The sequence below is a fragment of the Pseudorca crassidens genome, chromosome 12, assembly GCF_039906515.1.
Source record: "Pseudorca crassidens isolate mPseCra1 chromosome 12, mPseCra1.hap1, whole genome shotgun sequence".
NCBI classification, from domain to species: Eukaryota; Metazoa; Chordata; class Mammalia; order Artiodactyla; family Delphinidae; genus Pseudorca; species Pseudorca crassidens.
In genome coordinates, this window is record NC_090307.1 from 85614167 (window position 1) to 85640110 (window position 25944).

At 48.3% G+C, this 25944-nt stretch overlaps 2 protein-coding genes and 1 long non-coding RNA gene across 9 annotated transcripts in view; 1 reads left to right on the forward strand and 2 right to left on the reverse strand.

Moving 5' to 3' along the window:
* Positions 1–1779: 1779 nt before the first annotated feature.
* On the reverse strand, positions 1780–4422 carry LOC137203950 (uncharacterized). The gene is made up of 3 exons (XR_010933380.1): positions 4285–4422; positions 3766–3943; positions 1780–3576 (listed from the first exon to the last, which is right to left on the reverse strand). It is a non-coding gene; the product is annotated as an uncharacterized lncRNA (long non-coding RNA).
* A 141-nt stretch (positions 4423–4563) lies between these two features.
* On the forward strand, positions 4564–12253 carry SNRNP35 (small nuclear ribonucleoprotein U11/U12 subunit 35). Of its 2 annotated transcripts, none has more exons than XM_067701104.1 (2): positions 4564–4720; positions 9096–12253. In XM_067701104.1, the coding sequence occupies exon 2, from the start codon at positions 9099–9101 to the stop codon at positions 9837–9839; it is 741 nt and encodes a 246-aa protein (XP_067557205.1). In that variant the 5' UTR covers positions 4564–4720; positions 9096–9098; the 3' UTR covers positions 9840–12253. The 2 variants fall into 2 exon arrangements, with proteins under 2 accessions (XP_067557205.1, XP_067557206.1); XM_067701105.1 differs by having other exon boundaries at positions 4650–4790.
* Positions 12254–12753: 500 nt separating this feature from the next.
* Positions 12754–25944, reverse strand: part of RILPL1 (Rab interacting lysosomal protein like 1) — a 43684-nt gene continuing 30493 nt past the window's right edge. Inside the window, exons 5-9 of one of the 6 annotated variants that reach the window (XM_067701090.1) lie at positions 23838–24010; positions 21834–21926; positions 15624–15711; positions 15326–15349; positions 13500–13600 (exon numbers count right to left, since the gene is read on the reverse strand). In XM_067701090.1, coding sequence (XP_067557191.1) covers positions 15347–15349; positions 15624–15711; positions 21834–21926; positions 23838–24010 — 357 coding nt within the window. In that variant the 3' untranslated portion in view covers positions 13500–13600; positions 15326–15346. Of the gene's footprint in view, positions 13601–15325; positions 15350–15623; positions 15712–21833; positions 21927–23837; positions 24011–25944 lie in introns of all 6 variants that reach the window. The other 5 variants (XM_067701091.1, XM_067701087.1, XM_067701092.1 and 2 more) reach the window with 5 other exon arrangements.

Consider the following 25944-nt stretch of genomic DNA (forward strand, 5'->3'; position numbering starts at 1 on the left):
GATCCCGCATGCCACAATGAAGATCCCGTGAGCCACAACTAAGACCTGGAGCAGACTAAATTAAAAAAAATAATAAATAAATATTTTAAATTTATTTATTTTAGTTTTGTCTGCACTGGGTCTTTGTTGCTGCGCGTGGGCTTTCTCTAGTTGCGGCGAGCGGGGCTGCTCTTCCTTGCGGTGCTCAGGCTTCTCATTGCGGTGGCTCCTCTTGTTAAGGAGCATGGGCTCTAGGCGCGCGGGCTCAGTAGTTGTGGCTTGTGGGCTCTAGAGTGCAGGCTCAGTAGTTGTGGTGCATGGGTTTAGGTGGTTCGCGGCATGTGGGATCTCCCCAGAACAGGGCTCGAACCCGTGTCCCCTGCATTGGCAGGCAGATTCTTAACCACTGCACTAGGGAAGCCCCTAAATAAATATTAAAAAAAAAAATTCAACTAAGTATATTTGAAGATCTCCTTGGCTTTATTTGACAATTCATGAATTGGGCAGCATCTCATCTAGCAAGTAGAAAAGAGCTTCAGAGGAGCTGTACAAATGGAAGGTTTTTAAAGGCAGAAAAGGGGGATAAGACAAGGAAGTCATAAACAAAAGAAAGGATTATTTCAGGTAAGGTCGCCTTCCCTTGGGGGTGAAGGTGGGGAGTCCATCAAGCAGATTACCTCACTAGGGATGATCAGGAAATTCCAGATTGATTGGTTTAAAATTCCACCCCGGGAGAGGCTGAAATTGAAGTTATATATTAAGGGCTTAGCACAAGTGATTCCATTTGGGGCCGGTTTCTTTTTTCACCCAGCAGAGGTTCTTAAAGTGTGTTTCCGAGACCAGCAGCATCAGCATCACCTGGAAACTTTTCAGAAATGCAAATTCTTGACCCACTGAATCAGAAACTTTAGGGGTGGGCCCCAGCAATCTGGTTTTTTTTTTTTTTTTTTTTGCGGTACGCGGGCCTCTCACTGCTGTGGCCTCTCCCATTGCGGAGCACACACTCTGGACGCGCAGGCTCAGCGGCCATGGCTCACGGGCCCAGCCGCTCTGCGGCATGTGGGATCTTCCCGGACCAGGGCACGAACCCGTGTCCCCTGCATCGGCAGGCGGACTCTCAACCACTGCACCACCAGGGAAGCCCCAATCTGTGTTTTAACAAGCCCTCTAGGTAATTCTGATGCACATGCACCCTGAAATTTGAAAAAGTATGAGTGCTACCGCAGTGTTCAAGGTGGATTCTAGACCAGACCACAACTGTTCAAATCTTGATTGGCTCTGTCACTTGCAAGCTGTGTGATCTTAGGCAAGGAAATTACTTCTCTGGGGCTCAGTCTTCCCAGCTATCAAATGGGGGTAAGGATAGAAGCCATTTTATAAGATTGTCGTGAAGTGCTTTAGAACAGCATCTGGCACACGGTAAGTGCTCAATACATGTTGGCTATTATTATTACTATGCCTATTATAAACTACTTTATCTCCAGAATATGAAGTATGAGACTCCCCAAGTTCATATGATTATTTGGGTACAAGATATGAAAAGCTGGGTCAGTAACACACATAGAATATGTCTACAACAAAGCTTTTTAAAAAATCCAAGTGGGGCTTCCCTGGTGGCGCAGTGGTTGAGAGTCCGCCTGCCGATGCAGGGGACACGGGTTCGTGCCCCGGTCCGGGAAGATCCCACATGCCGCGGAGCGGCTGGGCCCGTGAGCCATGGCCGTTGAGCCTGCGCGTCCGGAGCCTGTGCTCAACAACGGGAGAGGCCACAGCAGTGAGAGGCCCGGGTACCGCAAAAAAAAAAAAAAAAGAACATAAAGTAAGGTATCGCCCAACTCACTGTTAAGCAAAGGAAAACATGACGTGGGAAACAAAAGTAGTGGGTGGGTCATGCTTCATAAAAATGGAACCATAAGTGTTTGGGGGTTAATTCCACCCACAGGAAAGTTCCATTAGCAAATATCTGGTGGTCCTATTTTGGTACATCAAGCAGAGTAGGTCTCATGCTCTTCTGAATACTGGTGGCACCATTAATTTCCTGAGTGGTACATTCAGTATGTCTTTCTTCCTGTTCTCTTTTGGCTTAAATGCCTGCAATCCTGGATCAGTGACTTCAGCTCTAGGAGCTGAAAGTCTTTAGAAAAGAATTTGGTTGCAGGAAGGGTGGTGCCCAGAGCACTTGTTTTCAGTCGGTGTTTGCATAACAGCACACTTTTTTTTTTAAACTTAGGTGAAATGTTTATTCGGGGTGATGAGTGGGAGGGTGGGGTGTGTGTGTGGGGAGGTGGTGTAGGTGGGTGGGGGAAGCATTAAAGGAGACTACGGCCAAGGGACTAATGTCCTCCACCCTACTCTCCAGGCCAGCTCTGTTCCACCCAGGAAGGTAACAATACACTCTGCAATGAGCTGTTGAGAGAGTGAAGTGAGCTTAGCCCAGTGTCTGCCAGGTGATGCTAAATGTTTGTTTGTTTTTTTAAATGTTTGTTTTAAGATGGTATTAGTGTGGTGGTGATCAGTTTGAAATGTACAGAAATATCAAATCATAATATCGTGCACCAGGAGCTAACATAGTGTTGTAGGTCAGTTATACTTCAAAACAAACAAACAAACAAACACATAGAAAAAGAGATCAGATTTGTGGTTCCCAGAGGTGAGGCCTGGGGGTGGGGGAATTGGACGGAAGCAGTCAAAAGGTACTTATTTCCAGTTATAAATTAGTACTAGGGATGTAATGTATGATATGATAAATATCTTTTTAACACTGCTGTATGGGAAAACATTTTTTTTCTATTTCTTTTATTTTGTATCCTTACGAGATGACAGATGCTCACTAAACTTACTGTGGTAATCATATCATGATGTATGTAAGTCACCTTAAACTTATATAGTGCTGTATGTCAATAAAACCGGAAAAAGGAAAAAAAGATTGTATTAATATGAAACTTCTATAGAAATCTCTAGTAGCGTTGCTCACGTTGCCCTTCAGATCTTCTGCTTGGTTTATAAAGTATTTTGTTATATAAGTAATTTTGTATATAATTAAACTTTAATTATATAGATGTGGCAGCCGTGGAGATGCCTGTCAGATGGCCCTTCAAGAGGCCACCAAGCATATTAAAAGATGTCTGCAGCACCTTCAGACTCTGCAGCAGCATTCATGCTGTGGATGCACTTTTCCCAGAAGCCTTCCGTTGGTAAGCCAGCAGAGCAGAGATACTGGGACCACAATATTTCTTTTTTAAATTTAATTAATTAATTTTTTAATATGTTTATTTATTTTTGGCTGCACTGGGTCTTCATTGTTGAGCGCGGGCTTTCTCTAGTTGCCGTGAGGGGGGCTACTCTTAGTTGCGGTGCGTGGGCTTCAAACTGTGGCGTCTCTTGTTGCGGAGCACGGGCTCTAGGCGCCCAGGCTTCAGGAGTTGTGGCTCACGGGCTCAGTAATTGTGACTCGCGGGCTCTAGAGCGCAGGCTCCGTAGTCGTGGGGCACGGGCTTAGTTGCTCTGCGGCATGTGGGATCTTCCTGGACCAGGGATCGAACCAGTGTCCCCTGCATTGGCAGGTGGATTCTTAACCACTGCGCCACCAGGGAAGTCCTAAATATGAAATTTTAAACTATAGATATTGCTCACTTTTTTACTCAATACATTTTATTAATATATTTCAAGAGAACGTACTTTAAAGAAAGCTATAGATATTCAGAACTTATGCTTCACCTACATAATAAAGATTTGATAAAAACTAGGTAGCAGTAATACATCCTTAGTAGCTGGTCATTGGCTTACCTTCTAAGAATAGGACTGGAATCAAAATGAGATCAGCTGTTCGCAGAAATGACCCACTTGTAAGAATTAATCAGAAAAAGAGTGGCTGAAGAAATCACGAGACTCATCATGAAAAGCACAACTGTCTCAAGCCATTTCAAGTTGTACCACAAGTCGTAATCTACCCGAATATTTTGACCTAACAAAAAAGAAACACAGCATAATCTGAATGCATACATCTACCCGTTCTACACAGATTTACTGACCACACGGTTCTCCCCTCTCCCTCCCACGCTTAGGTTTTAAATCTGGGCTTCTTAACCGTGACTCTAAAAGCAGGGGTCCTCAAAGAGTCATTTTGAGGTTCATTCAGCGGTTCTGAATTCACTGATTCCCTGCGGGGCCCAGGAAACGGCATTTAAACCAGCTTCCACGCGATTCTTAAGTAAACTCTCCAAACTGTGAAGAACTGTTTTGCTTGTGTGGAAAGCGAACGTGTTAAATTTACGGGTTAGAAAAACTCTGGCAAAACATACGTACAAAGTTTCCTTGTGAACCGGCATACGCATTTTCTGAGTAAAAAAATCCCACAATATTAATCAAATTCTCAAAGCGAGCCTAAGAACCAAAACTCGCATCGCGCTGAAACACCTCCTTGCCACGGAGAGAAATCCAGCGGCTCCCAGACAACTAGCTGCACATTCGATCGTCTTTCAACTTTTGTTCAATTTAGCAGTTTCTGTCTTCGTGAAAATTTTTACAGAAACAGAAAGTTCATTCTCTTCGGAGACGATATGCAGTCGATGCTCAAGGCATGTGATTAAATTTGTTAAAATAAAAGCAAAAACGGAAACAGGGCCCGTGACGAATCTGCTACTTCCGATGTAAAGGTCCTGTCAGTCAAGGAGGAAGAATCTTCCGTCGCTTCGAGCTCGGCACCTGGCCCCGTGGGAAAGGAAGCCCGATCCTTGCTGAGGTGAGCGGGAGCGGTTTGGTGGGAGTAGGGCACACCCTGGCGAGAAGGACGAGGGAATTCGGCCTGGACGGTATGTCGGCGCGTGCGTGGGCCGCCATGTTGAAAGCGGGCAAAGGGGGACCTTTTGGGGTTGTGTTGCCGGGAGCGGGGGCGACAGCTGGGTTGGTAGGATGGCCCCTTCCGTCCTGTGCCCCCTCAGATGGTGACGGGCTGGGGAAGGCAGCCCTGAGGGCCGGCGGCCGAGACGGAGGCGCTGCGGGGCGGGGGGGCGGATCGGAAGTATAGACTTTTTCACGGAGAGTTCCGCGTTAGCGTCCACGGCCTCACTGCGCGTGCTCGGACGGCTCTGGGCGCCAGCCTTCAGTTTGCTTCCCACCTGGTGGGAAGCGCCGGTTGTTCCGTTCTGCAGGCTCGGCCTGGGGACGAGTGCTTTGTTTGTTTGCTTAAGAATAGCTTTTTTTTTTTTTTTTTGTGGTACGCGGGCCTCTCACTGCCGTGGCCTCTCCCGTTGCGGAGCACAGGCTCCGGACGCGCAGGCTCAGCGGCCATGGCTCACGAGCCCAGCCGCTCTGCGGCATGTGGGAGCTTCCCGGACGGGGGCACAAACCCGCATCCCCTGCATCGGCAGGCGGACTCCCAGCCACTGCGCCACCAGGGAAGCCCAAGAATAGCTTTTATTTGTATAATAATTTATAATTAGAAAGCGCTTTCAAAGACACTACCTTTTCTCATCTTCACAAAAAAACGCGGTGAAGAGGCACTTAGCAGCATTTAACAGGTGATTTAAATTTTGCCGAAGCTAACACTAGGTCTCACACCTGGGTGTTCTGACTCCCAATCCAGTGCTTTTTCACTTTCCACACTTCTGTCTTTAATAGTTCATTGCCCCACTCACTTCCACCCCCGACGATTCATCTCTCACATCCCATCTCCGTTTATGAAGTAATGACGAGAATCTAAACATCCAGAGAGATGGTGGTAGAAAATCTCAATGCAATGTTGCAACGGAGGAAATACACCTAGAAAGATTAACGAGAAGCTGTGAAGCCCGCTCTTCTCTTGGTATTGAGTATTGATAGGAGCATGCAGGTGAGGGAGAAAACCGGAAACTCATCTTTTATCCCTTTGTAATTTTTTTCCGGAGTTTAATTTGAGGAACTCTTAAAGCTTTGAACAGGAGCTCTGACTGTGTACAGCAATGTCAGCTTTATTTGGTGAATCTTTGTGACCTTTTCCTGTGGAATGGGGACGGGTTCCTTTCCCACTTGCCTGCGAGGGGGCTCTCAGCCTCAGATACCCAGACGTGGCCTGCTTTGTCCTATCCCCATCTCAAGCTTTATGTTTTATGACAGCTATCTAAGGAAAGAGTTAAGAGCTCAAGCTCTGGAGTCAATAAAAGCCCTTGGTTCTAACTCCCCCTCTGGGCTACTTCTGTGATTTGGGACAAGAGACAATCTTTTTGCATCTCACCTTTGGCATCTGAAATGGCAATAATAGAAGTGGGTGTGTCCCGGTGTTGTTGAGAGGTGAGGGGAGCTAAGTGCTTAGCACAGTGCCTGGCACCTCCTAAGTGTTCAATACAGGTTAACTATATGATGGTCTCTTTTTTGTTTGTTTGTTTTTCCTGCAACCTTGCGATAGTACGATTAGAATCTTAAGAATTTTAGGTCCATTTAGAGAATACCAGAGCAGAGATCCAAACAACACAGTGATCTCTCTCTCTTTTTTTTACCCCATGTGGAGAAATTACAGCCATAATAGACAAAAGACACAAAGTGAGTTAGAGGCAGAGCCCAGACCGGACCAAAAGCCTCTCACTCTTCTCGTGCTCCTTCCCTTGTTCTAGTTGTTTATCATCCTTTTACTGATAAGGATACCAGAGAGGTGTCTTCTCCAAAGTTGCTTGTTAATGATGAGCCGCATATATGTCCTCCTTTTACAATTTGGTGGCAGATGGTGTAATGTCCTGCCTCTCAATTTTCTTTCTTTCTTTTTTAAAATAATTAATTAATTTTTTGGCTGCACTGGGTCTTCGTTGCTGCGTGCGGGCTTTCTCTAGTTGGGTGAGCGGGGGCTGCTCTTCATTGCTGCGGTGCACGGGCTTCTCATTGCGGTGGCTTCTCTTATTGCGGATTTGCTTCATGGGGAAGAGGCTGGAAGCTGGACTTGAAGGACCAGTAGAATTTCCACAAGTGGAGATGTGGGAGGTGGAAAGGAAGGGAATATTCCCAGCAGAGGAAATTGCACCAGGAAAGACACAGAGCTAGGGGATTAGGGCACGTTCAAGGAATGAGGAGCAGTCCTGGGGAGAATAGGTTCTGCAATGGAATATGAGGAGAGGCTAAGTGAGAGTCAGAATTCTTGAGTTCATTGACTTTGGGTTTTATTCTGTAGGTGTTTTACTTTTTTACTGGGAAAAGAAATTCCACTGTGATCACTCCCCCTACATAACCCATAAACTGAAGAGCAAAACCAAAAAAGATCCTTGAGGAAAATTTGAGAGAGGGGGGGAAAACTATAGATACCATTTTAATAAATATCATGGAAAGATGCTGTTAGGAATGAAGATCACCAGATATATTTGACAGAGCCCTGGTTTTTAAGGAACATATTTCAGCCTTGGCTCTAAAGCTTTACAGAGGTAGTCACATGATTACCAGCAGGGTCGGAAACGTTGGCAAGCACCGAATTATTCCAGCAAATTCACATGAATCAATTATCATGTGTCAGACTTAAACTTACCCACCCTCTTTCAAACAAACATAGATCTTCTATCGGAATGAATGACAGTTGCAGTGTGCTTGCTGAACTAAAATTACCATTGCAATCAGTTCTCAAGCTCCAAAGCATAAATGGATTATGAGCTAGGGAAGTGGGAAGAAATCCCATCTTCCTTTTTTTTTATATAAAGTTTCTTTTTATTTATTTATATACATTTTTTGGCTGCATTGGGCCTTCGTTGCTGCACACATGCTTTCTCTAGTTGCGGCGAGTGGGGGCCACTCTTCGTTGCAGTGCGTGGGCCTCTCATTGCAGTGGCGTCTCTTGTTGTGGAGCACGGGCTCTAGGCACGCAGGCTTCAGTAGTTGCAGCACGCGGGCTCAGTAGTTGCAGCACGCAGGCCCTAGAGTGCGTGGGCTCAGTGTTATGGCATGTGGGCTTGGCCGCCCCGTAGTATGTGGGATCTTCCTGGACCAGGGATCGAACCTGTGTCCCCTGCATTGGCAGGTGGATTCCTAAGCACTGTGCCACCAGGGAAGTCCCCCATCTTCCTTTTGAACTAAAGAGCCTGCGGCTGGGTCACTGTCATTTTGGCTTTGCTCCCTGTTTACTGACAGATGCAAAAGGCTGCATTCAGAGCACCATTTTCCCATGTAGTTTTGTTTTTTTAAAAAGTCTTTATCAGAATAATCTGGGAGGGACTCCCCTGGTGGTCCAGTGGGTAAGACACCGCACTCCCAATGCAGGGGGCCCGGGTTCAATCCCTGGTCGGGGAACTAGATCCCACATGCCGCAACTAAGAAGTCCCGCATGCTGCAACTAAGGATCCTGCATAACGAAATGAAGATCCTGCGTGCCGTAACTAAAGACCCAGTGCAGCCTAAATAAATAAATATTTAAAAATTAAAAAAAAAAATCTGGGAGCGGGAATGTGGGGAGCACAGATGAAATAAGACAGGCCAGGTGTTGGTCATGGTTGTAGCCGGGTGAGAAATTCATGGAAGGTTATGCCATTGTCTACACTGGTATGTGTTTGAAACTCTTGGTAGTAAAGAGTTTTTAACTTTTATTAATGTTATTATTATCATTATTTATATATATATTTGGCCGAGCCGTGTGGCTTGCGGGATCCTAGTTCCCCAACCAGGGATTGAACCCGGGGCCCGGCAGTGAAAGTGCCGAGTCCTAACCCTTGGACCGCCAGGGAAGTCCCATAAAGAGTTCTTTAAGATGCCCTTTTCCACAGAAGTTCCCAGGCTGGTTTCCCTCTGACCATTTTAAAGTCTCTGAAAGGTGAGCCTGGGTTTTGATTCTGGATTTTGATCCGTGTTGCCACGTTATAACAGTTTGTGTGCGCCCTGCCGTGGCTAAGCTGGATGATACACGTATGCAGCAAACTCAGGCACGTTGCCCTCTGCTCCTTCCGGGGAGGGTTGGTGGAGGAGTGCGTGCGAGCATTCTGGAGCCCCACTGCCTGGCTCTGATACTGTCTCCCCTGCCTTCTGGCTGGGAGGCCACAGCGTCTGAAAAACCCTCTTCCTTCCCTGTTGGAAGAAGGGGCGAAAAGCAGTATCTACTTCATGGGGTTGTTGGAAGGATTGAATGCATAGCTCACAGTAGATGCTGCATAAACGCTTGCCGTGCTTCTCCTTAGAACATGAACGATTGGATGCCCATCGCCAGGGAGTATGACCCGCTTAAAGCTGGCAGCATTGATGGCACCGACGAGGACCCACATGATCGAGCTGTCTGGAGGGCGATGCTGGCACGATATGCCCCCAACAAAGGCGTCACAGGAGACCCCCTCCTCACCCTGTTTGTGGCGAGACTAAACCTGCAGACCAAAGAGGAGAAGTTAAAGGAAGTATTTTCCCGCTATGGGGACATCCGGCGGCTTCGGCTGGTGAGGGACTTGGTCACGGGCTTTTCGAAGGGCTACGCCTTCATCGAATACAAGGAGGAGCGTTCTCTGCTCAAAGCTTACCGGGACGCCGACGGCCTGGTTATTGACCAACACGAGATATTTGTGGACTATGAACTGGAAAGGACTCTCAAAGGGTGGATTCCTCGGCGACTTGGAGGAGGCCTGGGGGGCAAAAAGGAATCTGGGCAGCTGAGATTTGGGGGGCGGGATCGGCCTTTCCGAAAACCCATTAATCTGCCAGTTGTTAAAAGCGACCAGTTTCGAGAGGGAAAGAGGGAGAGAAGGGAGCGATCTCGATCCCGAGAAAGACACTGGGACTCCAGGACGAGGGATCGGGACCATGACAGGGGCCGGGAGAAGAGGTGGCAGGAAAAAGAATCAACTAGGGTGTGGCCAGAAGGTGACTGGGACAGAGAGAGGGACTTCAGAGATGACAGGGTCAAGGGGAGGGAGAAGAGGGACAGAAGTAAGTAGACTCCATCCCCTGCCAAACTCAAACGAAGGTACCCGACCAGTAAAAGCGCAGGGAGACCTGCACTGCTTGTATACAGAATCCAAGTCCAGTGGTTGAATAGAACTTACTGATGAAAACAAAAACAAAACAGAAGAAACTTACTAATGATAATGGGGTTGGGTACGTTTTCTTTCGACTCTGGAATGCAGGTTCAAGATGAACACGCTGATACTTTGAATTTTCTCTTCTTCATCTTATAGTTTTTGTTTTTGTTTTTTGGGGCTCATGGGCGGTTTGTGGGATCTTACTTCCCTGACCAGGGATTGAACCTGCACCCTCAGTAGTGAAAGTGCAGAGTCCTAACCATTGGACCACCAGGGAACTCCCTTCATCTTATAGTTGTAAGGACCCATTATTTGATAAGCTTGAGAAACAATTTTGCAGTCACCAGCATCTGTACAGAAAGACCTATGTAAGGAGCCACGACTCATTTAATTTGGCAGTACGGAATTTGCTTTTTCTCCCATCTATTGGAAATGGCCATTTTGAGGGCTTGGCAGAAAGAGGTGATGACTGAAAACCATTTGCATTGATCTGTGACTCCTGGGAACCCAAATCTGGTCAGAATCTAAGTTGTGTGTTTTCTAGTGCAGGGTTTGCTGCAGTGAAATAAAAATGGGTTAGAAAAATGAATCCAAGGAGAATGTCCAGACTTAGTACCAAAAGCCAGTCTTAGCAGTGATCTGGGTCAGCAACCAGCTTCTCTTGAACAAATATAACTCCATTCTCGAGCCAAATGCTGACTACCTTTTTTCCTTTTCTCTTTTTGGCGGGGTGGCTGGCATTTAAAATGAAAACCCAGAGTTGCAGGGCTTTGGGGCTGTGGTCTGTGGTAATCCTCCAGCCCTTGGAAAAGAGAAAGTTCAAAAGAAGTGAGAGTGAAATGAAAATGAAATCAATGAAAGGTTAGTAGCTGGTTCCGATGGACTGATTTGCCTTTTCTCTCTTGATCATCCAGCCTCTGGTTTGTTTGAAACTGGATATATTAACCTGAACTTCTGAGAGCTTTGAATAAGTACCATACTGTTCATGTGATTTTTCAAGAAAGTGACATTCAACCTTTTTCTTTTATCCATGGCTGTGTCTTTGAAAGTTCAGGTTCTTAAAATTCAGGATGTCTCATGTAAAGTAAATGTCTGATTTAGTAGCAAGACTCACACATTCATTACTAGGTTTTTGCATCAGGAGTATGAATCTCATCGTTACATAGGGGACCTACGATATCTTAAAAGTGCTGTCAGCTGTTAGAACTGTTTTAGGAGAATATGCTCTTTCCTTTGTAAATTTCCAGTGCAGAATTTCACTCTTCTCCCAAATCTCAGAAGACCGCCTTGCAGGAACACCTTTATGATTTCACCCATGTTTCATTTACAACGTGTGTTATGAGCTAGAGTTGGTAGGTACATTAGGTAAACAAGCTGCTCCACATCAGGGAAGCTGAGTCGTGAGACGGCTTCAGAAGAAACACACACAGGGGCAGCAGTGTTTACGTAGTGTTCACAGAGTCTAAGCTGGCGGCTATCAACCCTGAGTACCAGAATAGCGATGGATGGAAAAAATAGGCACATTCAGTCCCCACCCCTGGACATTTGGGCTTAGTCTTACAATGGCCCTGGTAACTAAAAAAAAAAAAAAAATTAGTAGAACCCCCCCCCCCCCGTCAGGGACTGTAGTTGTCAACATGGCAAAGGCGGATACCCTCCGACCCGGCAATTCTGCTGCTAGTTTATTCTGCAGACTGATGCACGTGTGTGAGTGTGCAGCGCTGTTTTAGAAAGATTGGAAGCTACCTGTCCACCAGTGGGGCCTGGACAAACATGAACAAATTACACTCGATGGTCGACCAGGGTTCCTCAGTCTTGGCACTATTGACATTTGGGGCTGGAAAGTGCTTTGGTATCGGGTGCCGTCCTATGCATTGTAGGATATTTAGCAGCGTCCCTGGGGCCTACTGGATGACAGTAGCACCCACCCAGTTGCGACAACCAAAAATGTCTCCAGTGAGTGCCAAATATCCCTGGGGGCCAAAATCACCCCTGGTTGAGACCCACTGTCTTTTATACTGGTGTGAAGTCATGTCCAGGGTATTCTAAGGAAAGAAAGGTATGGGATAGCATGTGTATAACACGCTGCCATTTATGTAGAAAGAGAACAGAAATATATCTGTATTTTTTTACATGATTGCATGTATATTTATAAATTACTTCAGGAAAGACACCCAGGAAACTACCAACACTGGTCACCCCAGGAGGAAGACAACCAAAGGTGATGCGGGGAGGGGGATTCCTCAGCACACGTGCTTTTATACTCTCTGAGAATAAACTCTAATAGTTCTAATGGGCAGTCAGGTTGGAGAACCACTGCTCTAAACCAACATTATCGTGTCTGGTCATTTTTCTCAGCGATCTGGAAACGGAGTTCATGTAGATCCTATAAACCAACTTGATGGTTTCTTAGCAAACCATAGTAAAATGTGTAGAAAGCAGCCCAGTCAGATGTACTTGAGTGCCCTGTTGGGAAATGGTACCTCTCTCAATCCGTGAGCACCCAGTCTTGCACTCTGGGTGCTCCGTGAGTGGAGAGAAAACATTATTTGGGTAACCCCCCAACTTGCCAGGTGCAGACAGGGCATGTGGCTCTCCGTCTCCACTGCAGCCTCATGAGTCAGCCAGACGTTTGGTCCCCAAGCCATCTTTTCACCCACCGCCATTGCTTTGGCAAGTCTACCCTACCCACCATCTGGCATCCCCTAGAGTTCCGCACGTCACACTCAATCCGCTTTGGGACATTTGTCTTTTTCGCAGGGGACTAAGTATTTGACACGGTGAATGCTGAAACAAGATGCCAAGAAAAAAAGAATCCACACAAGAAATGTTGCAATGTCTCATCCTCAGCAACTTTGTTTGGTTAGTACTGCATAACTCACAGCAGATTCCAAGGCACTGGCCTTGAACATTGCTACATGCTCTAGGCATTATCAGTAACAAGGTGCAATAGAGAACCACAGGCTCTTGCAAACTTGTCTCCAGTTTCTGGGCAGGAGGACTGTCCTCCCTATTTTCTGTTTGCTTTGTGCCTAAGCTGGGCCAGCTCATCCTGTGACTTTGGAAGCCCTGCCTGTCTAGTCGATGCATCCTATATATTATGCTACCACCATGACAATGTCATGAACGTAACTAATGAAAACCTACCACTTCCCTGCCTCCCATTTAAGTATGACAAATGTGATCATAAAACCTCTACACAAATAATTTCATACAAAGCAAGTCAAACAGCAGTTATAGCGGCATGTGATGTATCTGGCGAAGCTTGCGTTACTGAAGTTAATGCAAAAGTCAGCTTCCGCTCGTGGTCTTATTAAATATATATCCTAAGGGATCAGAGTCATCTATTAGAAACGGTGATAGCCCTGGTATAAATAAACGTTTCTTTAGAGTTTGGCATCAGTTTTTTGACGTGCTCCCTCGAAGCAGACAGTTTGTTGGAGGGATCAGGTTTGAGGGTGTGACACCCAAGGCGGCCAGGTTCTGTTGCAGGCGCTGGTGGTTCAGGTCCAAGGACAGAGGCGGGTCACGGTCACAGGTGCTGCAGGGCCTCCTGTCCTTGTTCCGTGTAACCGTCGTCGCGGTGGCAGTTGGCCCACTGGCCAAAGGACTCGTGGATGCGCATGTTTCTCTGCGTGTTGACCAGACGCTTCTTATCTCGGGAGAAGAAGCTAAACCTTTGAGAAAGGAAGGAAAGAAATAAGAGGCTGCCCTTGGCCATGCACGTCACAGTTTTTGCAATGCCAGCAGCAAACGTGAGGGAGCAAATCAACTCGAGGTGTGAAAGAAAAAGTTCGGGGTGCGGGTCAGAAAGCAGCAGGGCATTCTGCGTGTCATTATCACAGTACCTTGGAGGTGACACAGTGTGAGCAGGGTGTGCACATAGGTGATGTATCTCCCGCCTTAAGCACTACTGAGGATTTCTTCTCATGACCAGTGGAAATAAAAAGCTACTGGAAACATACATTATGGGTTTCTTTACCTTAATGATGCACAGAAAGAAATACTTGAAAGCCATATGGTACGTAAGACGATTCGGATGTAAAGAGATGAATATTTTAAATTCAAGTAATTATTTCATGTGGATTGGGTAACTAGGTAAGTAGCACATCAAAGCCCAAATTTCATGGATATTACTACAGCTTAGGATGAGGGGAAAGTAGGTATTTAAGAAAAATGAGGCAATTAAAATATGTATTAAGGAATAGCATACACGGTTCTCTGATTAGATGAACATTATGAATATAGTATGTGAATGAAATTTGGGAAATATTAATTTGGACAAGTGACAAGAACTGATTTAATGGTGATTAAAACTGATTTAGTTTAAAGGTGAAAGCCTTTAGAAGTTATCACAGTAACTATCTACATAGCAACAGCTAAAGTAGACCAAGAGGTCTTTTCAAAACAGCTGTGACTATTGGTCATTGATCAATCTGAGTGAACCATCTGATTGACGCCTAAAAGATGAACGTAGAAATCTCAGGCCAAAAGCTGATAATGTGGCCCATTTAAAACAAAGTCAGCTTAAACTCCACCTAAACGGAGACTAGGACCCTGGCCGGTAGACCTGAGTTGGCCTATTTTGAGTGTTTCCCCAAAGCCCTCTCTAAGCTGCCAGCGGTCCTTCTGTACTCTCCGCCTCTACTTAAAGATTCTTTCTATTTTTACCAAGTTCCCCTACTCCTGAATTTTGGTTTCTGAACTTGGTAAGAAATATAGTAGCTCTGTTATGTTTTCCAGGGGCAGGAATAGGAAGGAACCCCTGAAGAAGTCAAAGCTTCAGATCAACTATTTTTAGTTCCCTCTGTCCGTTTACCCATTCGTTTTTTGGTTTGTTTTTGTTTTTTAGTGCTGTGGCCTATGGAGTTCAGTTTTAATCACATCTGAGTGAAAATGATTTTCCTATTCTGTGGTTACTGGATCCTACAATAACTTCCTAGCAGGAATAAAGTGGTCTTTCATTGCAAAGCTGGGGCAAGCCAAGTTTGTCTAGAGAAATTCTCCCTACCAGCTAAAGTCTCTTTTTTTCTGCAACCAATACGTGTACTGGCAAATGAAGGCATTCTTCTCATTCTGGGTTATTCGTGAGCTCTCTCCATAGGGCAATCAAAGCAATTAGCTGGCCAGAAAGACAGCAGTGCTCATCACTGTTACATATCATGTCTACATGATTCAAGCAGGAAAGCCACTTGCCACTTCCTGTCCAAGGGGACACAGAAAGAATCAAGACAAAAGTCTCCTCCTCTGCTTTTCCTGTTTTAACAAGATCAAATGGCTTGCTGACTATGGCTTGGCAAAACAAAGCGGTTTAGAAAGCCAGGGTGTGAAGATCAAAAACACAGCGTTAGTGTCACTTGGGGGAGCGCGGGGATGGGTCATGGTGGGCATTGATTACTGACCCGTCACTTAAAGGACCTTCTTTACTGGATCATGGACAAGGTGGTTTTAGAATGGAAACAGAAAAGACAGAAAGAATTATTGGTGACAGAGCCGAGAATTCCGAGGCTTCACTCGTGCATATGCAGCGTCATGAGCCGCACGTTTGAAATCGCACTCCACACCCACTTCAAATGGGAACACGCAGGTGACGGCCATGCAGCTAAAGGGGCCAGAGGAGACAGGCCAGCCCCAGCAGTAGCTGCAGCAGACATTCCAAAGGCACAGCTCAAAAGGAAACCAGAAAAATGCAGTGCCTACGAGGGACACAAGTCGTCGGACAGGCTGCAGTGTGGGGTCATCTATTATCAGTCCGGCTGCTACCATGGGCATTATGGCTGTAAACATCCTGGTTAGAAAAGTACAGATAGACACAGAGAAGATAAAAACAGGGGCGGCATGAAAAAGAAACACACTCCACAGACAGGTCAGCCGAAGGGTTTGCTTATGGTTGATGTGGAATTAGGGCCCCCAGTGCCCCCCATTCATAGTTGGAAAAGTCCTAACTCCCAGGAGCTCAGAATGTCCCTTATTTATGTATTTATTGAATGTCACCTTATTTAGAAAGAGAATCCTTGTAGATGTAACTAGTTTTGGTGAGGTCATACCGGAGTAGGGCGGCCCTAATCCAATACAACTGGTGTCCTTATAAAAGGGGGAAATTTGGACACGGACACGCATACAGGAAGAAGGCCATGTGAAGGTGGAGGCAGAGTTTGGGGTGATGCTTCTGCAAGTGAACAAAGGCCAAAGATTGTCAGCAAACCACTAGAAGCTCGGAGAGAGGCACGGAGCAGATTCTCCCTTATGGCCCTCAGAAGGAATTGACCCTGCCAACACCTTGATCTTGGACTTGTAGCTTCTAGGAACTGTGAGACTATACATCTCTATTGTTTTTTGTATTTTTTTGGCCATGCCACTTGGCTTGTGGGATCTTAGTTCCCTGACCAGGGATTGAACCCGGGCCCTCGGCAGTGAAAGCGTGGAGTCCTAACCACTGGACCGCCAGGGAAGTCCCTATCTCTGTTGTTTAAGCCAACTCAGTTTTTGGTACAACAGTCCTAGCAAACGGATACAGCGTGTGATAACCACGTAGGGAAGACAGGATGGCCTCAAGGGCTGAAAACGCAGGCCCGGGTGTGGGGAAGGAAGTGTCAAAACCTGCCGTGGGATTACTCTTGGGTGTCTTCCAGCACGTCTCCCCCAGCTGCCATGAGCTGCAGGCTATGTGCCCTGAAGGCAGCCAGGGGAGACCCAGGAGAGAAGGTGAGGCAGCCAGGATGGGCCGGGCAGGAGACAGCCTGCATCGTCACCCGCCTGGTAAGTCAGAGCTGACAGTGAGTGCTCGTCGGTTCCTAGTCTGTCAAGGAAAACGAAGAAGAAACTCCAACTAAGCCTCCAGAACTGATTTTGAACAGCTCTGATTTCTCTTTTTTTTTTAAGAGCTTGGCTGAGAAAAAATATAATTATCTCAAATGAGGTTTGAGAATTCTCTGCGTCTGGACCACCTTTGACGCAACTTCACAGACTAGCTGGGTGTTGGCACCTTGGCAAAACTACCTGGATGGCTTCTCAGAGACAACGAGAAGGGGTTCCATTTGCTAAATGAATGGGCCCAATCCCCAGGGGCCAGGCTAGCGGGTACCATTAGCTTTCCAGGGGCTCTAAGCCACAAGGTACTGCACCCAGCTCTACCAGGACCCCTCTCTAGCATAACACGGAGCCCCCAAAGACAAAGTCGTTGTTTGGGGGATGGCCCCAGATGTGTGGGGCGGGTATTTTGCCTGGACAGATGTTTGCCCACTGGAAAGTGCTGGACTTCCTTTGGGGCCCAATCAGGGGCCAAACTGATGCACCAGGGCCTTGGGACACCTGGGGTGTTCCTTCTCTGTGCGTCTCGCTGGGATCATGGAACGGACGACCCCCTTCCCTCTCTATTCCAGGTGCCTTGCTGCAGGAGCTGCCTGCTCTAGAGGGACAGCCACTTCCGTGAAAAAAGACTGGCTTGTTTTGGGCAAAAGTTGTCTCCTGGATACGATGTAGCTGGTTTCAAACTCCCCTGAGCCCCTGCCACCACCCCGCCCTGTGACAAATTATTTCTGGAAGACTCAAACCAAATGAAGTTCTAACAGTGGCATTTCAGGCAGTGTGATGGGCGGCTGTAAAGAAGCTATTTCTGGGCTGCAGTGAGCAGGGTGGTGGGTAGGGGGACAGGGAGAGAATGCCCTGCTGTTGCTACCGTCGGGTACTTGGGTGGCTGCCTGCTCGAGGCCAACCTTTCCAGTATGTGAGGCCAGTTGTTCTGATCGCAGCTTCCCTGGCTGTGCCTCTGCGCCCCCTGCCAGCTGCCTGCCTCTCAGGTCAGCCCCCCGCCCCTGCTCAGCAGCGAGCAGCTGTGTGTATACCTGTCAGCCCGGGATTGAGAGCCGGGCACCACACAAAGGGGGCTCTGGTGCCTGGTGTCCACTGGGGATGAGGCTGGAGCCACTCAGGCGCTCCCTCGTGACCTGCCCAGCCAGTGCCAACCCAGACTGGCCAGCAGCTGCTCAGTCACAAGCTATTCTTGGAAGGTTTTCTGGGCACACTGTTTTGACAGGCGGCAGAAGTTTCTGGTTCCCTTGACCAGTTCAGCCCAGAAATGTAGACTCTGGTGGCTCTGGCTGGTGGTGCATTTGAGAGATAAGGGAACTGGGCAGCCAGCCCACAGCTGGTGACTCGGGAAATGGGGTGAGGAAAAGGGGGGTGGGGAGGCTGAACGAGACAGCTGGGGCAAGCACTGTCTTGTCTTGGCCAGGAGGCAATCAAAAGGCATGGGTTCCGATCCCGACTTCGATCCATCCAGCAAGGTGATCACAGTGAAGTCAGTGGGCTTCCCTGGGCCCCAGTTTCCTCATCTGAGAAATGGGGCTAATCCCAGCTCTGAATCTCTGACAGGGTGGAAGTTACCCTAGTTCAAGTGCTCCAAGCCGGTGAAGCCCTTTCGAACCTCCATGGTAGCTACTGCTTACTTACTGGAGGGTGGGGAAAGGTGGTCGAGGGCGAGAAGCTGAGCTGGAGCACAGCTGTGAGCTGCACTAAAGAGGCTGTGTGACTAATACTCCATAAAAGGACAAAGGGACCAGACAGACCCAGACGGGTGCCCGAGAGTGAAGGATGGAGAGGGAGACCGGCATGGAACCGTCTTAAGAACTGTCATTCCCTTGCCCCGGTCCCCAGGGAAGATCCATCCCTGCCCCAGGCTCTGAGCTCCTGGCCACACTGATGCAGCTTCCGGTCAGTGGCCGAGGTGGACAAAGTGACCAGTGTCCTGTCTGGGCTGGTCAAAAGCCTTCTGTGCCATCTGGATCTTCCACTTATCCCCTACAAGGCCGGGGCGGCCATGGGACTGGCCACCTGCACCCCGTGGACGAGAGATTCTGAATTCTCTCTCCCTCTCTGTCTCTGACTCCCAGATTCCATCTGCTTCTCCTGCTGGGCTCAGAACCCCAGGTCTTGCTGAGCAACCAGAGGCCAAACTGAAGGGGAGAAGGGTTTGAGAACAGGGCCCCAGGGTCCTTTCTGGAACAATCTGGAAAAGAGGACCAGACACCACAGCCTACTCGTGTGTGGGTAGAAGAACTAGTGGGAAAAACATTGTTGGTTAATTCTGACAACTTTCCTCTGGATTTTACCCAGTTTGAGATTTGCAAAAACCAACTCTTAAGTACCTGTTTCAGAGAAAGGGGGCTGGAGTGGAAAACTAGGAAGTCAGAACATCCCCGCTTCAGAAGGAAGTCTTAGAATTACATATGACTTGGAATTACAGTGCCAGAGATGCTGTAAACACAGCACACTTGGAGCAGAGATGCTAGAAATGTCTGATTGTTAAAGGGAAGGAACTGCTGAAAGAAGATAGATGCTGGTCTCTTGGTCTCACCCCTCCCTTAGCTAAGGGAGGAACTGTGTGGGCTCATGAACTTATTCTCAATTTCCCCAGGTTTCAACCCAAAGCATTTAAGGTCACTTCTGCTCATCCTTACATGCAAGTGGGGCTGGTGGACAGATCAGGGTCTAAGCGAAGTCAATCCCATTTCTTAGCAAGCACTGGATGGGAAACCCTAACCAAGGATACTGAGTACATCATAGAATTGAGACCAAAGGGCTCCCTCTCCCCCAGGATGAGGCTACAGTGGACGCCGGTTACTTCCGTCTGCTCAGCAAACTGATCTTGCTTGGGGTCTGTCCTTCCCCAAATCCCTGTCCATGGGAACTGGATAGAGTTAAAGCTACTCTAAATTTCAGGCGTGAGAATGAGACCCAGACCAGACCTATGGATGCACTGCCCTGTGGGGTGATCATGTGACCCAGTCAGAGCCAAGGAGACTCAATTCTGTGACTTCTGTGGGAGATTCTCTCCTCCCACTGGAGTTCCAGACAAGAAAGCAGAAGCCTGAGCTGATGGCGGCCATACTGCCACCCTGAGGGGACAGCACGCCCAAGAATACAGCCCACGGAAAGGAAAACAGGTTGAGGCAGACGGAACCAGGCAGAGCCCTGAGAACAAGACTTGGGTCCAGCTGAGCCTGAAGCCAGGATGACCCGAAAATCTCTAGTTGCTGGGCCAACAGTTTTTCTTTCTTTAAATTACTTTGAGTTGCGTTTCAAGGGCCAGTGGGAGATTACAAACTAATACGTGGCCAACATGGTGTTGGGACCCAGAGGAAGCCTATCTGATTCCAAGCTTCACCCCCAGGAAATATTTATCCCTAACCAGAACTGGGGGCCACAGCCCCTCCCAAATCCAGCGGATCTGCTTGACCGAGGGCCAAGCAAACAAGCAACGTGAAGCTGGCAGGAGAGGCTTGGAAAGGAGCCACGGGTTAATCCACACTCTCCAGAGGGCGGCTAGCCTTTCCCAGGGCCCGGTATCTGAACAAGTCGCCCCCTTCTAAGAGCAGAGGGTCCAGCAGTTACACACATTTTGCGTTCCCTTCCTATCCCCCAACACCGTGGATTACGTCAATTCACAGGACAAGAAGTAGCCAAGAATTTCCAAACAAAAGTGGAATTTAAAGGTTGAGGCGGGGCTTCCCTGGTGGCGCAGTGGTTGAGAGTCCGCCTGCCGATGCAGGGGACGTGGGTTCGTGCCCCGGTCCGGGAAGATCCCACATGCCGCGGAGCGGCTGGGCCCGTGAGCCATGGCCGCTGAGCCTGCGCGTCCGGAGCCTGTGCTCCGCAACGGGAGAGGCCACAACAGTTAGAGGCCCGCGTACCACAAAAAAAAAAAAAAAAAAAAGGGCTGAGGCATCCGAGTAACACCCCAGTTCCTCTCCCCACACACCCCAGTTGGCTTTCCAACCCATGCAACTCGCCTTCACAAAGCTTCTACCAGGGTTTGGGGGGAAGAACCGAAGCCTCTTCTCTAAGAAGGTGCAAGGCTGAGAGTCAGAAGACCCTCTCAGGGGACAAAATGAGGCCACAAGACAACTGGGAGCAGAAGGCCCTCCTGCAGAGTTTGAAACGTGGGCTCTGGGCCAGGCTGCCTGGGTTCGAACCCTGGCTCTGCCTCTTATTAGCTGTATGACCCTAGGCAGGTGATTGACTTCAGTGCCTCAGTTTCCTTAACTGTAAAATGGGGAGGACAGTGCCCTCACCTCACAGGGCTATGGTGAGGACTCAGTGCCATTATCTGCAGGAACGGTACCCGGCAGATAGGTTCTTAGTAGATATTAGCACATAGTAGGATCTTACTAGATATTAGCTAACTAGACCAGAGCTTTAACCCTTTATCTGAAGGGCTGCAGGGGTCAACGAACCTAAAACTGTTTGCAAGACTGTATGACTCCACCCTCACCCCCCCCCACCCCCACCGCCGCTGAAAGGGTCTGCAAACTCTCATTCAAATCTCAAAGGAGTCTTTTGACGCAAGGACTCCGAAGTAGCTTTAAGTCTAGTTGAGGGCTAGGACTAGGCCGCGCTTTCTCTCGTGTGTCCCCCACGGCCACCAGGGCCCAGTGCTGCTTGTATTATGCACCAATGAATACTTAATGGAGAGACAGATGGACAGGTGAAGTCATCACAGAAAAGCATATATGGGGTGGACCCGCGGCCATTCAGACACCTCGGAGCTGGGGTTTCAAGGCCTTAAGATGCGTGAACCTTTCCCGCCATGCAGTATTTGCTGTCCTCAAAGACATGCCCCGACGGACACACTCAAGCAAGCCCAGGCCCCAGCCCTTTCCCACCCCCTAGGCCTTCCCCAAACCTCTCTGCCCAGGGACCCCCCGCAAGGAGGAACTCAGCCTTCAAAGTACAGAGGTGACTCTGCAGTCAAGGGCCAGGCCCAGCGTGCCCCGGGCTTAGGCTGAGCCCCGCGGGAGGTGGTTAGTAACAAGCCCAGCCCTGGAGCAGGTGCCCAGAAGTGAGAGGCCGTGTGAGCCGCCAGCTCAGCCGCGAGCGAGCAGCCCCAGACGCCGGGAGCGCAGCACTTACAGTCGCTTGATCCCAGACTCCGGCTGGGGGGACATTCTCGGGTGGGTGACGGGTGGAGGTTGGGGTATTCGATTTTCCTCTTCTATTTCTTCACTGGAAGGAGTTGAGAGGTGTGAGATAAGAGTCAAAAATTCCATGAGAGCTGGAATATTCTCTCTGATGGTCTGGGAGGGCATGTACTTTTTCAGGGAGTGAAAATAAGGGACCCAGGAGGACAGCAACGGTGGCCTTTGCCCCATAGGCTCTCTGCCTCGGGGGCTGGCCTCTGGAATGGCCAGTTAAGAGGAAGGATCAGTCCTGGAGGCAACGGACACAGGTGCCTGCAGGCCCTTTGGCCCAGTTGGTCACATGTGAGAAATTTCAGGAAGGTACCCACATCTCTATTTTAAGTTTACTTTGGAGATTCTAGCCAAAAAGAATGGCTTCCTATTTTCTGTTCTTGCCAAATGCTTCCTTGTCTCCACACCTTTGTGGTTTATTCTGCCTAGAATATGCCACCCACAACATCTTCCATACCTGAAACGTACCCCCCTATCCTTCAGGGAAGGCCCAGTTCAAATGCCACCTCCTCCATGAAGCCTTCCTGATTTCCGCCCCATTCCCAAGCCAGAAGTGATTTCTCTCTTCTTTGAACAGCCAGTGCACACACTGTCATAAACCTTTCTTATGTGGCAGACTCACAGTGGGTTTTCAATAAAAATGTGTGGCACTGTATTTTCTCTGATGTCTTATCTTCCCTACTGGGGCAGGGACCACATCTGGTGCATCTGTCCTTCCTTCCAGCTTTCCATTCAACAGGTAGCTGTTGTGCGTCTACTCTGAGCTAAGCTGCATCCTAAGTGCAGGGAACTTAGTCATGAACAAGACAAATAAGGTTTCTGGTCTCATGTTGTTGCAGTCTAATGCGGAAACAGACAATAAAACAAGCATGTTCATAAACAGGATAATGTGAGACGATGAAAAGAGCCATGAAGAAAGTAAAACTGGGTAAAGTGATAGACAGTGACTAGAACAGAGCGCTCCTTTGGAGGGTTGTTGATGGAGAAGGAAGGCCTCTCTCAGGAGGTGACATCTGACCCGAACCCTGAATGACCAGGAGCCAACCATGGGAAGAACCAAGGGGAATGTTTTCCCAGCTGCAAGAGCAGCATGTGCAAAGGTCTTGAGGTAGAACCAAGTGTGGTGTGTTTTGAGGAACCGATAGCAGGGTAGTGTGTACAAAGCGGAACAAGTGTGAGGTGGCATGGTATTAGATGGTGCTCTAAGCCAGGTGCAGTGCTGTCCACAGAACTTTCCACGAGGATGGAAATATTCTATCTCTTCATTGTTCTATACAGTGGCCACTAGCCACACGTGTCAATGGAACGCTTGAAATGTGCCGAGTGCAACTGAGGAACTGAATTTTACATTTTACTTAAGTTTAACTCATTTAAATTTAAATAGCCACATGTGGCTAGTGGCTAGTGTATCAGACAGTGTGGCTCTAATATGCACAAGGAGTTCATTGGCCACGGACGGACTAAATGATCAAATATTAGGCTCTATCGCTCTACCATCTCTTATCTCTAATTCCAAAATCCAAAAGGCTCTAAAAACCAAAATTCGTTTTGTTTTCTTTTATTTTTGGTCATTCACTTGGTGGCAAAACCTGAAATGAAATCTCGTGAGGCTGTTTATAGTCTTTATTTATCCCATTTAGTAGGAATGTTCGTATCTTTTGCTGCAAAAATATTCACGTGTTTGACTTTGGGAGAGCTGCCCCAGAGCTCGCTGGCAGTATAAGGTAATAAGGTAATACAGTATACATAATATTCTTTTCTAACAGGAGTGCACCTGAGCCCGAGTTTCAGAAAGGAATTATGAGTCGGTATGTATGTGCTTCAGGCCAGAGATGGTCCCCACAACGAATACAGATGCAATCCTTGTCTTCCAGGTGTGAATTTGTCCCCAGACTCTGCACAACCTCAGAAAGGAGCCAGCCTGGGAGCTCCCAGGGGCACTCACCTCTTATAGTATGCCAGTTCCTCCTGCAACAAAAACACTTTGGACTTGAGCTCGTTCCTCTCGTGCAGCACGTCCCGCAGTTCCTGCAGTGTGAACCGGGGGCGGTTGGGGTCCTTGAGATCCATGGCCATCTTCTCTGCCTCGGAGACACACCCGTCTCCACCCAGCTCCATCTGGAGGAGGGCAGAGATGCTGCTAATGAATTCCTGGCCGCCGCCACCAGCACCCACTCCGCATCCTGCCGGAGCCCGAATTTCCCACCCTCCCAGGGCCTGAGCAGCTTGCTGAGGACGCTATTTTAAGAACTCGAGGGTGGCCTCTGCTCATGTTCTGTGCAGTCAGCATCCCTCGGGAGGCCAAAGCCAGCGGCCACCTGCACATTGTTTGACTTCTCGATAGCCAGACCCGCAGTCCTGGCGCCTCCCCACCTGACCCAGGGTTTTATGACAAATAACATGAAAAGGTGTCCGAGGAGAAGAAACCGTGTACTACCCAATGCTGCCACCCTCTTCAATCTGCCTGCTTTCCCTTTCCCGTGTTCTTGACTCATTTTCTAGCCAAGTGCATTGCTAATTTGGCCAAAGTTGTTGGAATCAGAGCCAATGCGCAATTCTCTATTCCTTTTCATTTGATATTAAGTCATATACAGTTTCCCATTTGTTACTGGCCTTCTGGTCAAGCCTGCTCCTCCCCAGTGGCTGTGAGCATCTTTTCACTGGAGTTTGGTGGAAGCCCTGGTTGGGGCGGGGGGGTGGGTAACATCGCAGCCAATGTTCACACGCAGGGCATTTCTTTCTTTTCCACACAGGTCACACAGATGGGTCCTAGCCTGTTAAATCACCCTGCTCCACACCCAAATCCCATCCTCCTGCCCTCTTCCACAGCAAGGAGCTTTTTAAAAAAAAACCATGATAAAATTCGCTTGACATAAAATTTCCATTTTCAAATGCGCAATGCAGTGGGTGGTGTTTAGGACATTCACAGTGCTGTGCAACTACCACCTCTACCTAGTTCCAAAACATTTTCCAGAGGAAACTCCACACCCATTAGCAGTCACTCCCCATCCACCACCCCCACCCCCCCCGCAAGCCCCTGGCAACCACCATCTGCTTTCCATCTCTATGAATCTGCCTTTTCTGGACATTTCCTAGAAATGGAATCATATGATATGTGGCTTTTTGTGTCTGGCTTCTTTCACTCAGCATCATGTTTTCAAGGTTCATCCACATTGTAGCCTGTGTCAGTACTTCATTCCTCTTCACGGCTGAATAATATTCCACTGTGTGAAGAGACATTTTATTTATCCTTTTACCCACTGATGGACATTTGGGTTGTTTCCACCTTTTGGCTATTGGGAACAATGCTACCATGAACATCTGTGTATGAAGGTTTGTGTGAACACCTGTTTTCAGTTCTCTGGGGTACACACCTAGGAGTGGAACTGCTGGGTCATATGGTGACTCTATGTTTAACTTTTGGAGGAACTGCCAGTTTTCCACAGTGGCCGCCCCATTTTACATTCTTGCTAGCGGTGTAGGAGGGGTTTGACATTCTCCACATCCTTGCCAACATTTTTTTCTTTTTTGATAGCAAGGAAGTTTTTGCAAGCTTTCCAAGTCAGCTGGCCAAATCTGCAGGTGGCCCACACTCTCCAGGCAGTGTACTATTCCTGACACCCTTGAGCTGCCAATGTCTCGTGATCGTCTAGAAGGAGTGGACAAAAGCTTAGGACAACAGTGGGAAAGCTCTGGAACAGGGGAAGGAGGGACTGAAATACAGAACTGCCCCCCGCCCCCACCCAAAAAAAAAATCCCACAGAAGCACAAGGAGAAAGGGACTCCCACCTAGATGGGCCAGGATGCTGAGGGACTCCAGAAGACAGAGCTGAGAGGCCTCCCATCCTGGGAGAGTCAGGGACGTGCTGTTCTGGGAAAGGACACTTGAAAGGAGACACCTCCCACCAGGGCAGATCAGGTGACAGAAGAGCCACCCGGCAGGTCAGCAGCTGAGCAGCAGGCAGCAGGGGAGGCGCCTCGTGGCAGCAGGAAACTGAAACCTGACACACGCCGCCCCCTCAGACCGGCTGGGCATCAGAGTGGGGCCTCTT